The 15,000-nt window shown below is 40.9% G+C and overlaps 3 protein-coding genes across 5 annotated transcripts in view; 2 read left to right on the forward strand and 1 right to left on the reverse strand.

The window, feature by feature from the left end:
• The window catches only part of LOC131364870 (protein MTSS 1-like), a 32,800-nt gene extending 28,002 nt beyond the window's left edge, over positions 1 to 4,798 (forward strand). For all 3 annotated transcript variants that reach the window (XM_058408301.1, XM_058408302.1, XM_058408303.1), the window contains 2 exons: positions 460 to 601; positions 1,374 to 4,798. In XM_058408301.1, coding sequence (XP_058264284.1) covers positions 460 to 601; positions 1,374 to 1,873 — 642 coding nt within the window. In that variant the 3' untranslated portion in view covers positions 1,874 to 4,798. The remainder of the gene's footprint in view (positions 1 to 459; positions 602 to 1,373) is intronic.
• A 1,992-nt stretch (positions 4,799 to 6,790) lies between these two features.
• Positions 6,791 to 10,300, reverse strand: ndufb9 (NADH:ubiquinone oxidoreductase subunit B9). Its single transcript, XM_058408304.1, has 4 exons — positions 10,140 to 10,300; positions 9,285 to 9,477; positions 7,696 to 7,809; positions 6,791 to 7,254 (listed from the first exon to the last, which is right to left on the reverse strand). Exons 1-4 carry the CDS (start codon positions 10,223 to 10,225, stop codon positions 7,123 to 7,125), a joined length of 525 nt encoding a protein of 174 aa, XP_058264287.1. The 5' UTR covers positions 10,226 to 10,300; the 3' UTR covers positions 6,791 to 7,122.
• A 362-nt stretch (positions 10,301 to 10,662) lies between these two features.
• The window catches only part of tatdn1 (TatD DNase domain containing 1), an 8,031-nt gene continuing 3,693 nt past the window's right edge, over positions 10,663 to 15,000 (forward strand). Inside the window, exons 1-8 of the mRNA XM_058407882.1 lie at positions 10,663 to 10,801; positions 12,120 to 12,185; positions 12,261 to 12,310; positions 12,723 to 12,786; positions 13,446 to 13,589; positions 14,164 to 14,206; positions 14,307 to 14,392; positions 14,495 to 14,535. Of these exons, the coding sequence (XP_058263865.1) occupies positions 10,732 to 10,801; positions 12,120 to 12,185; positions 12,261 to 12,310; positions 12,723 to 12,786; positions 13,446 to 13,589; positions 14,164 to 14,206; positions 14,307 to 14,392; positions 14,495 to 14,535 (564 nt within the window). The 5' untranslated portion in view covers positions 10,663 to 10,731. The remainder of the gene's footprint in view (positions 10,802 to 12,119; positions 12,186 to 12,260; positions 12,311 to 12,722; positions 12,787 to 13,445; positions 13,590 to 14,163; positions 14,207 to 14,306; positions 14,393 to 14,494; positions 14,536 to 15,000) is intronic.

Consider the following 15,000-nt stretch of genomic DNA (forward strand, 5'->3'; position numbering starts at 1 on the left):
TATAAATGCAGCATATTGGAGTGTAATAACCTTCACTGTAAAAATAATTCATCTGTTTTACTGCACGAGTTAATACATCACCTTACAGTCTGCTGCCATTTTATATCTTTCTGCTCTTCTGTCATTTAAACCCAGAATCCTGAATATAAAGTAGAAACCTTTTTTCATGCAGAAAAGAGAGAATTATCAGAATAATCAAGTTTCAATCAAACCATCCAGCTTAGCTATTAGACTTTCTGAGCACTGATATGCAAAAGATCCAGCAGGTCTGCATGAAAGCCACAGACTTGGCATTTTTGTTTTTGAACTTATGACAAACGTACAGTGAGCCACATGGGCCTGGGGAACAACAACATGTATGATTCTGAAATATCTAGTTCTTATAGAAAAGTTCGCTTTTGGGTTTACTGTATCTCCTGATGTTCTCAAACCGTGTGTGTGTGTGTGTGTGTGTTAAAGGACGATGCTCATGAGGAGCTGGCCGTGTGTCTGTCTCGTGGTCTGTCGTTGGATATTCCACGCAGCAGCCGAGAGTCCGTTCAGGGTTCCAGTGGCTACAGCACACAGACCAACACCCCCTGCTGCAGCGAGGACACATACAGTGAGTGTGTGTGTGTGTGTGTTTGATGGTTTTTACATTAACGCCATGATTCAAAACTGAAACGTCCCTTTAATTACACTGTTGCAATGGATTCTTCTTTTTTTCTTCATTTTTCAGTCCCCCAAATAAGCTCCGCCCCTGAAAATAGATTTTATTCTAAGCCGCTCATGTTGCCTCCTATATAAGCAAAGGTTTTATAGCACTGGGGTTTTTTTGTTACCGTTGCAGTGCACGCAAACACAACTTTTCTTTCTTTATTTATTTAGTTTCATTTCTTCCTCATTTGTAGCCAGTTAACCCCACCCCTTTGAGAGAGAGAGAGAGAGAGAGAGAGAGAGAGACCAAGAGAGAGAGAGAAAGAAGGGGAAAAGGAGAGGGAGAGAGAGAGAGAGAGACCAAGAGAGAGAGAGAAGGAATAAGATAAAGAGAGAGAGAGGAGAAAAGGGGAGAGGGGGAAAGAGAAGGACAGCGAGAAGGAAAGAGAGAGAGAGAGACAGGGAGAGCGAGAAGGAGAGAGAGAGAGAGAGAATGTAGCTTTGATCGGTGTGCCGGTTCCATGAAGTCCAGATCTCCTCAAGCTCAGTGCAGTTGTGTTCTCAGTATTCTGGATTTCGCACACTGTACACCGGTCAGTGTTGTTCCTACGCCATCTAGTGGCGAGAATAAAGAAACGTACACAAAAAAGAGTGAGTTTTGTTTAGATTCCAGACTACACTCTATCTATGCTTTATGTAAACAGAATATTTTGTTCTTTCTTTCTTTCTTTCTGCAGTATTTGATTACGAGTGCTTGCCAGGGGGCGGAGACCAAGACGGAGAGTCGCAGGATTGCGATGGACCCGCCCCACTACTGCCTAGCGCAGATATCAGCCACTCATATCGCAGGACTTTACCCGCCAAGCGTCCTTCTCCCTGTGGGCCGGTTAGCATCACACCGGGCGTGGCCACCATCCGGCGCGCGCCCACCTCCAAGCCGAGCCTGTGGCGCGGGCCGAGCGTTCACGGTCCGATCCCCATCAAAACCCCTGTTATTCCTGTTAAGACACCCACCGTGCCCGCACCACTCTGCAGCGAGGACGCAGAAAGCCCCGGTGATCCCTCGCCATCACCCACACAGCTGACACCCAACTCCGGCAGCCAATCAGAAGGTCCGGCAGAGCAGGATCAGGTGGGGCCTGACGAGCAGGAGGGCAGCATGCTGTCGTCTATTCGGCGAGGGGTGAGCCTCAAAAAAGCGACGACCAACGATAGATCCGCTCCGGTTCTCGAATAAATAGTGCCGCCTCCTCCTCTTTCTCCTCCTCCTCCTTCGACCAATGAGAACTCAGACGTAGTTGGCGGAGATGTTTAGCAACCGTGCTAATGTTGTCACGTGTAGGATGGGTAAAGTAGTACATATGTTTCACAGTGATTAAATATATACATAAACATTTAACGACGAGATGTTAATGTTATATCCTATTCCACAACAGCGATATTAAGTGGCTTTGTACATACAGATACAGATGATCTGATTTGAAGTGATTCTCTTTCACTCTCGATTATATTCTAGATCTTTCTCTGCTACCAGCCCATCCTTCTATAGGTGCCAAAACTTTTGTGCCTCATATTGTATTTCCTTTTATCTTACTCGAATCAGGAATTGCAGAACCGCAATCAGAGCTGCGCTGGACGTTTACTCGTGTGCATTTTGTACAATATATCGAAGATGGGAACTCAGATGCTGTAGCAGTTCCTGAAGAAATCTTTCTCTCTTTTTTTTTTTTTTTTTTTTTTTTTTTTTGTTGGGGAAAAAGACAAACCGTTCTCTCAGTGAAGGACCGCTACAACTTTCGCATGGTATCTTCTGTCACAAATTCAACTCTGGTGCATATATTTTCCAGTCTAGCCTTGTTTCGGTGTCTGGCGTCGTCACGTCAGGAGAGACGTGTGTCTCACTGAAAACCTCGTGTTCTTGTGCATGCAGCCTACACAGCGCCGAGGTCGGCAAGTCCAGAACGTGACCACTGACTTTTACTCTCTCAAACGAATGAATCAAATATTATTAATGCCAGAACGACGTCTTCACCAGAAACCGGAAAGCTTTCACACACACTCAGTAACGTAACTGAGACAGATTTCAAATCCCGTCAAGGTTAGAACCGAGAACGTGAAGCGGCATGCTGATATATTTTCTAGTAACAGTACATGATAGTGTTTTATTCCTCTTACACCACAAGCCAACCAATTTTTTTAAATTAATTTATTAGTAATTGTACTTTTTAATGCTTTTATCACTTACAGCATGCACTTACAGCAGCTATAAACAGCCATTCTCTCACCAGCCTCTCTTCTTTTTTCCACAAAACACAGCTCTTTACTCTTGTCACTGAGAAAGTCCTAAAAAACCCTAAAGCTACCACTTTACCTCCGACTCTTACAGCTCATCTCTCTTACAACACTGGAGACAAACATCTCAGAGAAAACCTACTGGCGGCGTTATTAATCCATCCACTGTACACATCCCTGTTACCATAGAAACCATAACATAGACTATATTGCCAAAAGTTTTGGGACAACCCTCCAAATCCTTGAATTCAGGGTTGGGCTCGGCCCCTTAGTTCCAGTGAAAGGAACTCTTAATGCTTCAGCTTCATCCCAAGACATTTTGGACAATTTCATGCTCCCAACTTTGTGGGAACAGTTTGGGGATGACCCCTTCCTGTTCCAACATGACTGTACACCAGTGCACAAAGCAAGGTCCATAAAGACATGGATGAGTGAGTTTGGTGTGGAGGAACTTCACAGGGTCCTGACCTCAACCCGATAGAACACCTTTGGGATGAATTAGAGTGGAGACTGTGAGCCAGACCTTCTCGTCCAACATCAGTGCCTGACTTCACAAAAGCGCTTCTAGAGGAATGGTCAAAAATTCCCATAAACACACTCCTAAACCTTGTGGAAAGCCTTCCCAGAAGAGATGATGCTGTTATAGCTGGGACAACGCCATATTACATTCATGTGCATGTAAAGGCAGACATCCCAAAACTTTTGGCAATATGGAGTACTAGAACGGGCACGTTAATAGAAACTTGGATCTGCTATCAGATTTGAGAAATCCCCCAGCAAGTCAAAATCTGTTTTGTGTCTGATGTTTTGTCGCCTAAAGCTATGAGGTTAAAGTAGATCGCGAATAATAGACGTCTGTCACTGGGAATCTCGAACAACTTCCGGTTCCTCAGTGATGTCAGACGGTTCAGGACACAGTGAAGTTTGCTGTCTTCTAGAAACAGAAAGAAAAACAAAGCAGGTTGTGAGATTATGACGATTTGGTGTGTGTTAATGGAAGACTGGAGGTGACTTAGACTCGAGTAAGAGTAAGTGGGAACAGAAATCTAGATGAAACTGGACAAGGCAGATCTGATTCTAATCTGTTCTACTCAGACACGCTTGTGCTCCCTGTAACCATCACACCCACTTCTCATTCCAGATCTGCTGTTATAAAAACCTCCCCCAGGCTTTCCACTAGATACTGAGACGTCAATTCATTCAGCTACAAGAGAGATCAGACTCTGATGGTTGAGGAGACTCCAGTCCCAGTTCATGATAAAGGTGTTCAGTGGGGTTGAGTCAGAGTCAGGGCTACATGCTGGACACTCCAGTTCTTCCACCTTCATCAACCTTCAACCATGTCTCCATGGAGCTCTGTGCTGGAACGGTGTTTGAGCCTCCCAGTTCTAGTGAAGAGAAATTTATAAAGCTAGAGTATAAGAAGAGATTCTGCTTCAGGTGAAAGTTTGGAGAAGAAGCACATGTAGGTGTGATGGTCAGGGCACACATGCTATTGGTCATATAGTGTAGATCAGTGCTAGAGAATTGACTTACAGGGAATTTCTTGTGCCTTTAATAAGGATTCGGGGTTTGATCATTAGGATTTGACGGAACACTTTCCTGCTAATATTAAGTACACTATGATGCTAAAGAAGCAGAAGATGCAGAAGAAGAGGTTAGACCCCAAAACCTGCAACATCTCCAAATCCACAGTTCAAGAAACTCTTAATCTTTAAATAAATATCAGTCTTATTAACTGCATTGAGCTGGAAATTTCTAAGGTAAAGCCCAGGTAAAGCTCTCTCTCTGTCTCTCTCTCTCTCTTTCTCTCCCTCCCTCTCTCTCTGTACAACAGCTGCTATACATCTCTCTCTCTCTCTCTCTCTCTCTCTCTGTACAACAGCTGCTATACATCTCTCTCTCTCTCTCTGTACAACAGCTGCTATACATCTCTCTCTCTCCCTCTCCCCCCCCCTCTCTCTCTCTCTCTCTCACACACACACACACACACATCCAGTGTTGTCATGAGCTCGCTCCAATCATCATAAGATCTTTGCCTTTATTGCTACTTCTACATCACGTAGCAAAGGGAAAAGGGTTTTTTCTTTCTTTTCTTTTCTTTTCTTCTTTTTTACAAAAAGTTATTCCCATGGTCCGGTCTCGTTGTACTGACTTTTACATTCTATACGTGTATTGTATCTTTAATAACACTGCAATTCCAAGTGCAAGTAAAAGAGAAGTATTTTGGCTGTAAAAAAATAAATAAATAAATCATGTCAAATGTGGTTAATCAGACAACACGTTTTCCGGCTAATAAAGCTAACAAAATCGTATAGCCACCAGTTTAGCATCCTGCAACTTGTATTCAGTTTTCGTACGCAGTGTTATTTAAATCTGTATTAATATTATTATGATACAAATCAGGTGAGGACGCTCACACCCCTTACCTGAGGAAGTCATTTAGCTTGTATCTGAAAGCAAGTTTTTCCGTGACGCTAAACTGCCAGCCTTTGCTTTTTAGCTAGCCTCATCGAAGCAAACGTCAAGACACAGAACACGTCTTGTCTGATCAGTTACATTTGAAACTGGTGTACTTTTCATTTCCGGCTGAAATGTTTCTCCGTTTCTCTGAATGTAAAGTAGAAATCTTTAATCTCTGGGTCCGAGTCGTCGTCGTCTCCTCTCCTCTTCGCCACGTGTGTATTAAACGCTCAGTGTGCTCTCTGCTCTATAACTTTAGGCCTGGGTGATGCTCAGGCAGAAAGGGTCTAGAATGTTCTACTTAGCTGATGCCTTACGCATATGATGCTGAACATTGTGTGTGTGTGTGTGTGTAAGTCTGCAGAGATATCGTTCCTGAACAGTAATGTAGCTGCTCTGTGACACACGTGGCTCACGTTTATGAATGTAAGGACGGGGTTTAGTAGTGGTTTGGATAAAAGACTGCATTTTCGCAGAGCGCTTCAGTTCTGGAGTTTGGTTCATGTGTCCAACTGCTGTTTTAGCTAATAAAATATTAACGCTAACGTGTCGCACATTCATCTGGTGTCATGTGTTTATTTAATACAAGGAAACTTTCCATGAAGACGTTCGACGAGGAAAAAAAATGAATCAAGGTCAGTCCTGATCATTTTTATTTAATTGAAAGAAATGGATCATTGATCTAAATAATCCATTAGATACACTATATTACCAAAAGTTTTGGGACACCCCTACAAATCATTGAATTCAGGGTTTGGGCTCGGCCCCTTAGTTCCAGTGAAAGGAACTCTTAATGCTTCAGCTTCATACCAAGACATTTTGGACAATTTCATGCTCCCAACTTTGTGGGAACAGTTTGGGGATGACCCCTTCCTGTTCCAACATGAAGCAAGGTCCATAAAGACATGGATGAGGGAGTTTGGTGTGGAGGAACTTGACTGGCCTGCACAGAGTCCTGACCTCAACCCCATAGAACACCTTTGGGATGAATTAGAGTGGAGACTTTTCAACCATCAGTGCCTGACCTCACAAATGCGCTTTTAGAGGAATGGTCAAAAATTCCCATAAACACACTCCTAAACCTTGTGGAAAACCTTCCCAGAATAGTTGAAGCTGTTATAGCTGCAAAGGGCGGGACAACGCCATATTACATTCATGTTCATGTAAAGGCAGACGTCCCAGTTTTGGCCTGGCTCGCAGTCTCTGTTCTAATTCATATGATGAAGCATTAAGAGTTCCTTTCACTGAAACTAAGGGGCCGAGCCCAACCCCTGAATTCAATGATTTGGAGGGGTGTCCCAAAACTTTTAGCAATATAGTGTAAAATACATTATTGCTATGGTAAAGTTTTAAATGGTCAAGTGACCGGACATCACCTTCCAAAGAAAAAACAAAACCATTTGAATAACAGATTTATTTATTTATTTGAATCATAAGCACACTGGGTGCCATACATGTCTGTACAGTCTACACTTACATTCCACACACACACTTACACACACAGACTCAAACTTGGTGAATGTCTACCAGTTAGCATGGTACATTAGCATGCTGAGTCTAGCTGTTCCTGTAAAGCTTAAACACAAACATGTCTGGGTGAGTGTGTAATGTTTCTGCTCTAAGTCATGAAGTGCTCTCAGGTGGAAGGACCGAGCAGGCAGTGTGTGTGTGTGTGTGTGTGTGTGTGTGTGTGTGTGTGATTTGTAATGCAGGGTGTTTCACACAGCTCTCTCACATGGGCCTCTCTCTGGGCCGGGTCACAAACTGCCACCACAGTGGGGGGAGATCTCCTTCCTTACGGGCCGGAGGAAGAGCCTCGGTCCTGATGCCATCAGCGGGAGACTCCTCCTGCAGCTGCTTCACCTGTGGTTCAAACACACAGACGTTACAGCTCACACACCAGCAGTGTACACTTCCCTAATCACTTCAGGATTGATTACAGGCTATAGTGAGTGGAAAGGATAAGAATAACGAAATGAGATGTACATTTTCTAAGAACAAAAACAGACTTCATTGTAAAGAAAGCTACAGTACATCCTGTGTACTATAACCAACAAGATGATGTAGTGCACTTCAAAGACCTGGATGGTGGACATATTCAACCAATAAATAAATAAATACATATAAAGGAAAGGAAAAGTCTCTCACACTTCATGTAATCAACATTCGCAGCTTTGCTTATGTAGCAGAAAAGGGGCGGGGCTACTAGGACCTGATGCCAGATGAGGGGGGAAAAATTTATAAAGCACTAGTTGATTTTGTTGTGTTTTGTGTGTGTGTGTGTGCACATGTGTAGATACACACCTCCTTCTCCCAGCTCTGAGCTCGCAGCTTCTTCCACTGCTCTCTCTTGGAGAAGTAATCAGGATACTGGGCCTTCTCAGAGGGGTGCCAGTGATCCAGAACCCACTCGGGAACCTGAAAAACAAAAACAACATCAACTACAAATATGAGAACTGAGAAAAGAAAACAAGCAGGTACAAATTCTCCAAATCAGAGATGGTTCTTCTAGGTGTTCCTCTGTATGCTTTAACATAACATGAAGCTCCTGAGAATGCTTTCACATTTACAGAAGGGTGTGTGGAACTAAAACAAAACAAAATCGGGGACAGAAGAAGATAAACAAACTCTTACTCCGTGTCAATCACAGAAAATCACCCAAACACCAAAGATTAAAAACCATAAGCTTCAGATATTACGTGTCACATCCAGTTAGTGTTTGTTTTCTCTTTCTGCTCCAAATCTCATCACATTTCTGTCTTCAGCTTCAGTTCAGTTTAAAAATAATGCTGCAAGCCAGAACACACAGCTTGCCTGCGTCACTTCCTGACTAGTTGTTCAAACCCGAGCGCAATTACTGTGTAGACTCTTGTTTAAAGAATCACACCAAAGTGGACCAGATGCTACATGGAAGAATTCACATACAAGTCCTCTGGTGTGTAGGAACTAAAGTAGCCCTTTTCAATACATTTGTGCTTGGCCCCTAAAACACACACTGATCAGGCATAACATTATGACCACCTGCCTAATATTGTGGTGATCCCCCTTTTGCTGCCAAAACAGCCCTGACCCATCATACACTGTGTATTCTGACCCCTTTCTATCAGAACCAGCATCAATTTCTTCAGCAATTTGAGCAACAGTAGCTCGTCTGTTGGATCGGATCACACGGGCCATCCTTCGCTCCCCACGTGCACCAATAAGCCTTGACCGCCCATGACCCTGTCACCGCTTCACCACTGTTGGACCACTTTTGATAGATACTGACCACTGCAAACCGGAAACACCCCACAAGACCTGCAGTTTTGGAGATGCTCTGATCCAGTGGTCTAGCCATTACAATTTGGCCCTTCATCAAACTCACTCAAATCCTTACGCTTGTCCATTTTTCCTGCTTCTAACATCAACTTTTAGGGCAAAATGTTCACTTGCTGCCTAATATATCCCACCCACTAACAGGTGACATGATGAGATCATCAGTCTTATTCATTTCACCTGTCAGTAGTCATAATGTTATGCCTGATCAGTGTATGTTCTAATGTCAGTCTAAATGCATAACAATGTCTTTAGGTTAACCAGGTAAACTTTTTTCAGCAAAACTGGTTGCCAGGATTCATACAGATGCTTTAAAATCCAATTCAAGGACAAGCAGAGGTTCTCACAGTGCAGTGTTAGACACTCAGAGGACTGTGATATCCATTAACCCCGCCTTCAGCATATATGAGCTCACACATGATTGGTTAGCGCTGCTGTGATTGACAGGTAAGACAGAGAATCCCGGTCCCACCCAGAGAGCATGGCCTGAACTGATTCTTCAATGACTTCTTTAAATATATATATATATATAAGCTTGGGTGTGATGCGTTATATTAACACTGAGAAGTGGACTCTACCTTGTAGCACTCGTATCTCTCGTAGGAGGTTCCACCGGGGGAATCAGGGAACAGGTAGGGCTGAGGATGCTGATTCGCCCAGAACTCCTCCTCTCCAGCTTTCAGCAGCTTGGAGGCCTTCATCATGTCCTTCTCATTCTTATGCTCGTCAAAGCGAGCCCTCAGTACGCAGGCGTAGAAACGGTACTTATCTCTGAAAAAGATTTATTTCAGGAAAATAAATCAGTTTACGGTGTGGTATGAGAAACTCGACTTGGCTCTGTCGTTGATTATTTTCCTCCAACAGCACTACCTCAAGTGTCTGATCAGTGTAACATGAAGCTGATTGGAGCAATCGTGTTCCCTTATGAAAATATTTTGGTATTGGCAGTATTATTTTTTTATAATAAACATATGTTATGGTTTGTACTGTTTCATATTACGGCACTGCTGTTTATAATAACGTGTTGTGCTTTTAAACTTTAACCTCAGAAAAAAAAAACATCGTATCGTCCAACTTTATATCGTGTATACCGTATCGCCGATGTGATATTTCTGTCTCTATCGCTGACCTGACACTGAAACACTTTAGGTGCTTAACATTTTTTTTATTCATCGTCTAACAACATAAATTCATGCCCAAGTTGGAATTTAAATAGAAGTCTTTATTTTAAGCGCATCTTGCTGTTATTATTAATGTTAACTGTTTCAGATAAACGGTATTTTGCGTTAGCTTTAGCCACATGCTAACGCTCAGCAGCTAAATGACCTGAACGTCCCAGCGGTTAAGCAGTGGCCTCGTTTCGAGCTAAAAATACTAGCATTCTTTTTAATTTCAAAAAGTACATAAATTACTTAGCGTCCTCCGAACAGTACCTGAAAACACACCATGACTCGATATGCCTCAGAGATTTTTTATAAAGCCGTAAGACTTTCTGCTGATGGGTCAGGAACGCCGCCATTTTTTAGCTCTCTCCTCTCCCCCTCCTCCTCCTGTCACCGTCCGAGCTGCAGTACGCATGTGCGGGTAATGTATCCCTGGCACTACGCATGTGCGGTAATGTATCCCTGGCACTACGCATGCGCGGTAGGACAAGCGGCTTAATATCAATCCTCTCTAGACTTTCTTCGCTAGTGCACTAAGTAGGGCAAAAAAGCGCGTTGTTTATGGCTTTGTAGCACACTTAAATTTGATACTATAAGCTGTTTAAGATTTAACCATTACGCTTGAGTTTGGGAAGGATTGTAAAAGGCTTAATAACAGTAATATATGCCCATAACGATTTTCGATTGTTGGATTAAATCTGCTATAACAACACAGAATATTAACAAACCAGGATTTTATCGTTTAGATCAATCTGAGAATGCACCATGAAACATTCTTATTTTTTTATTATCATGCTGACAATCAGCATTTATAAGCAGATGCACCCATATTTGAGATATTACGGTAGATACGTGTTTGGTAATGGTAAAAGTCGCAGTCAGAGTTTGCCAGCTTGCTGCTCAGTTTGCAATGGCCAACTTTAAATTTATAGGTAAGCATCAATAATTAATTAATCTGATCCTTTATTATTAAGTGAGCTTTTACATTTCTATCTTTATTAGAGGATAAGATGAAGAGGGAGAAGCTGTTTTCATTCTCATTCATTCAACACATGAAAATCTACTGCACATGTCCTGTACAGTTACATTATCATTATTATTATTATTATTATTATTATTATTATTATTATTATTATTATTATTATTAATTTACTAGGCTTAATTGGTGGTTTTTAGCTTCAGTATTCGTGCCATATTGTACAAAATAATATTAAACTAAACAACAATGTGGCATAAGAAATATAAACCCTAGCATTTAAAAACACTTACAGTAGTCATCTATCTAAGTCATGTTTACACTGAGATGAAGTGTTGTGCAACTTAATGCAATGTGTACATACGATCTTTTGGTACAAAATCTGCCTTTACATCCTACACTATATTACCAAAAGTTTTGGGACACCCCTCTAAAACCATTGAATTCAGGGGTTGGGCTCGGCCCCTTAGTTCCAGTGAAAGGAACTCTTAATGCTTCAGCTTCATACCAAGACATTTTGGACAATTTCATGCTCCCAACTTTGTGGGAACAGTTTGGTGATGACCCCTTCCTGTTCCAACATGACTGCACACCAGTGACCAAAGCAAGGTCCATAAAGACATGGATGAGTGAGTTTGGTGTGGAGGAGCTTGACTGGCCTGCACAGAGTCCTGACCTCAACCCCATAGAACACCTTTGGGATGAATTAAAGCAGATACTACGAGCCAGGCCAAAACTGGGACGTCTGCCTTTACATGAACATGAATGTAATATGGAGTTGCAGCTGTAACAGCTTCAACTCTTCTGGGAAGGCTTCCACAAGGATTAGGAGTGTGTTTATGGGAATTTTTGACCATTCCTCTAGAAGCGCATTTGTGAGGTCAGGCACTGATGTTGGACGAGAAGGACTGGCTCACAGTCTCCGCTCTAATTCATCCCAAAGGTGTTCTATCAGGTTGAGGTCAGGACTCTGTGCAGGCCATTCAAGTTCCTCCACACCAAACTCACTCATTCATGTCTTTATGGACCTTGCTTTGGTCACTGGTGTACAGTCATGTTGGAACAGGAAGGGGTCATCCCCAAACTGTTCCCACAAAGTTGGGAGCATGAAATTGTCCAAAATGTCTTGGTATGAAGCTGAAGCATTAAGAGTTCCTTTCACTGGAACTAAGGGGCCGAGCCCAACCCCTGAAACACAACACCTGAATTCAATGATTTGGAGGGTTGTCCCAAAACTATACAGTATATTGTATCTGCCTCCTTTCTGTCTGCAGATATCGGAATAAACCTCACTGACCCCATGTTTAGGGGAATATACAGAGGAAACCAAAAACATGAAGGTAATAAGCAAACCTCAGCTAGTCTGGTCAAGTCTTCGTAATGTCTCATGACTCAGTTTATTTCTCTCCTTTTAGATGATTTTACGCAAATCGTTGAAAGAGCTCTAAGTGTTGGGGTTCAGAAGGTAGGAATCATATCATATTTTATATCTTTGTGTGTCATATGTAAGGGTTAAAACACTTCATGGTGTGCTGTTATAGGAAATTAATCATTGCCATCATGGGGCATGTAGGAGAGTGACCGTTAGCTCACTAAACTTGGAGCATCCTGTTCTTTTTCTAAAGCATCGATTTGACAATTTTTTGATCTATTAAAGAACATCATAGTTCTTATCCGTTTATACTAACATTTAATTTTGTCCATGTGAGCAAGTTGGTACTACAGAACCGATGAAATATCAGAATCCTGTGGTTTAAATTACAGCTTGAAGTTTACTGTTAGGGCTTCTGTTCCAAAAATTCATCAACACCTTCTGTGAAGTCAGGTGGAAATGTTCTTGAAGCTTCTACATTGAGGTCCTGTTGTGTTTGTTTCAGTTTATGATCACCGGTGGAAATCTGGAGGACAGCAGAGAAGCTCTGAAACTTGCACAAAGTCGAGGTGAGGAACAACAAAACACGCTGTGAATCAGGATCATGCATCAGGGGTTTCCTCTGGGTACCATGGTTTCCTCCACCAGAATTGGATTGTAAATAAATCAGAATCAGGCCCTTTTCCCCGGTACACTGGCTTTCTGTTGCTCCGGCATAATGGAAATAAACTTATGGGACATTTTCATTCAGTGTAAACAAATGAATGATTTTCTGTCTGTGAGTCTGATATAAAAGGAGTCAGCACTCTTGGCTTTCAGTGTGAGACGTGTGTTTTTCCCTCTGTTGGATAACCTTACACAGAATTTTACTGGTTGAAGATAAACACCTTCAGATTTTAGCTGCCTATAAACAAGCACTTGAAGCATCTCAGAGAGCAGAAATGGTTGTTGTTTATGTTATGATAACCTTAATTTTCTCTCTCTTACCCACACCTCATTTTAACTGCTTTGTACAAAACCTAAGATTTTTCGTCATGCCTCATCTTGTCTGTTAAAGCGTGTGTTCAGATGATATGCTGATGGATTCGGTCTTAAGTTGTTCACAAGGTTTTGGGCAAATTTGTGGAGTCCATGTCAATCAACATGGAGTTTACACTGCCATTAAAGCAAACAGTGGACAAACCAAATACTAAAGAATTTTTCTCTTTGTCTCTCTTTGCCTCTGTAGAGGAGTTCTTCAGTACTGTAGGTTGCCACCCGACTCGTTGTGCAGAGTTTGACCAGCAGGGGGCAGAGCAGTATTTATCAGCACTCAGAGAGCTGGCCATTAATAACCGAGGGAAGGTTGTGGCTGTTGGAGAGTGTGGACTGGGTAACACACACACACACACACACACACACACACACACACAATCACTCACTATACGTCTGTATTACTGTCACAGAAACCAAAAACCAATGCATGAGTACTGGTGTGGAATTATATTGAATATAAGCTATGTGATTTAATGTAAATGAACGTTGTGTGAACATGTATTGTGTGTGGATATTGCTTGTTTTTTCAATTAGGCAGAAATTAATCAGATATAATTCCTGATATACACATATATGTTTGCTAATTCTTGTTATTGAAATGGCAAATATCTCTTTTCTATATAAACAATTAAAAATACCTAAAGATTCTAGACTTGGTAAAACAAAAATCTTGTTATTTAATGGAAAAGGCAGGAAACTAATTTGATCTATGGCAACTCTAACGGGACAAACACTAAACAAGAACATAATTTAAAACTCAACACAACCAACCAAAAAAAAAATTATATATATATATATATGTGTGTATATGTATGTATTATATAAAAATATTGCTTAATATTACTAATATTACTAAATAAAATGTATTATTATTATCATTTCTTTATTTTTATTTTATTATTTTATTTTAGATTTTGATCGGTTGGAATTCTGTCCGAAAGAAACCCAGCTCAAGTAAGTGACGTCATTCCGTGTCACATAAACGTTTCCTTTTGCCCCGCTATTTATTTATTTATCTATTTATTTATTGCCATTGCCTCACGTTCACATGCAGGTACTTTGAGAAACAGTTTGATTTGGCAGAAGAAACCAAACTGCCCATGTTCCTCCACTGCAGAAACTCTCACCAGGAATTCCTGGGTAGGTTTTTATCCTGGAGAAGTGACACAGAACCTAACTTGTGTCAGATTTTCCGAACGGAGGATGTCTGATGTGTTATAAGGTTTTCTCTGTTGTCTTTAGACATTATGAAAAGAAACCGTGACAGATGTGTTGGAGGAGTGGTGAGTGTAATAGTTATATTATTCATTTTAATTTAAAAAAAAAAATATATATATATATATATATATATATATATATATATATATATATATATATATATATATATATATATATATATATATATATATATACAGTAGTTTTATGTTTCAAATGTAGGTTGTGTTTAGTATCTAAAACTAGAGATGTACATTGAAATGAAATGTCACATATCCATGTTGCAGTGATGTAGTGAGTCCAGTTATTTTGAGCCTTGACTTTGTGGAGTTGTTCAGTGTCTCAGAGAGAAGTGTAAGTGTGGGTGTGTGTTTGGGTGTGGTTTCTGATGCTGTATAACAAAATTATAATGGGAAAAAATAAATATATATATATATATATATATATATATATATATATATATATATATATATATATATATATATATATATATATATAAATTTAATTTTTACTTTATATATATTTATTTTATT

This window comes from Hemibagrus wyckioides, linkage group LG14 (assembly GCF_019097595.1).
Source record: "Hemibagrus wyckioides isolate EC202008001 linkage group LG14, SWU_Hwy_1.0, whole genome shotgun sequence".
In the NCBI taxonomy this organism is placed as follows: Eukaryota; Metazoa; Chordata; class Actinopteri; order Siluriformes; family Bagridae; genus Hemibagrus; species Hemibagrus wyckioides.

Excerpts from the sequence above, each read along its gene's own strand:
- ndufb9 (XM_058408304.1), bottom strand. The coding sequence starts at position 10,225 with ATGGCGGCGTTCCTGACCCATCAGCAGAAAGTCTTACGGCTTTATAAA. Across the intron at positions 7,810-9,284 it reads AGAGATACGAGTGCTACAAG|GTTCCCGAGTGGGTTCTGGA; the intron begins GTAGAGTCCACT and ends TTTGTTTTTCAG. Across the intron at positions 7,255-7,695 it reads CTCAGAGCTGGGAGAAGGAG|GTGAAGCAGCTGCAGGAGGA; the intron begins GTGTGTATCTAC and ends TTTGAACCACAG.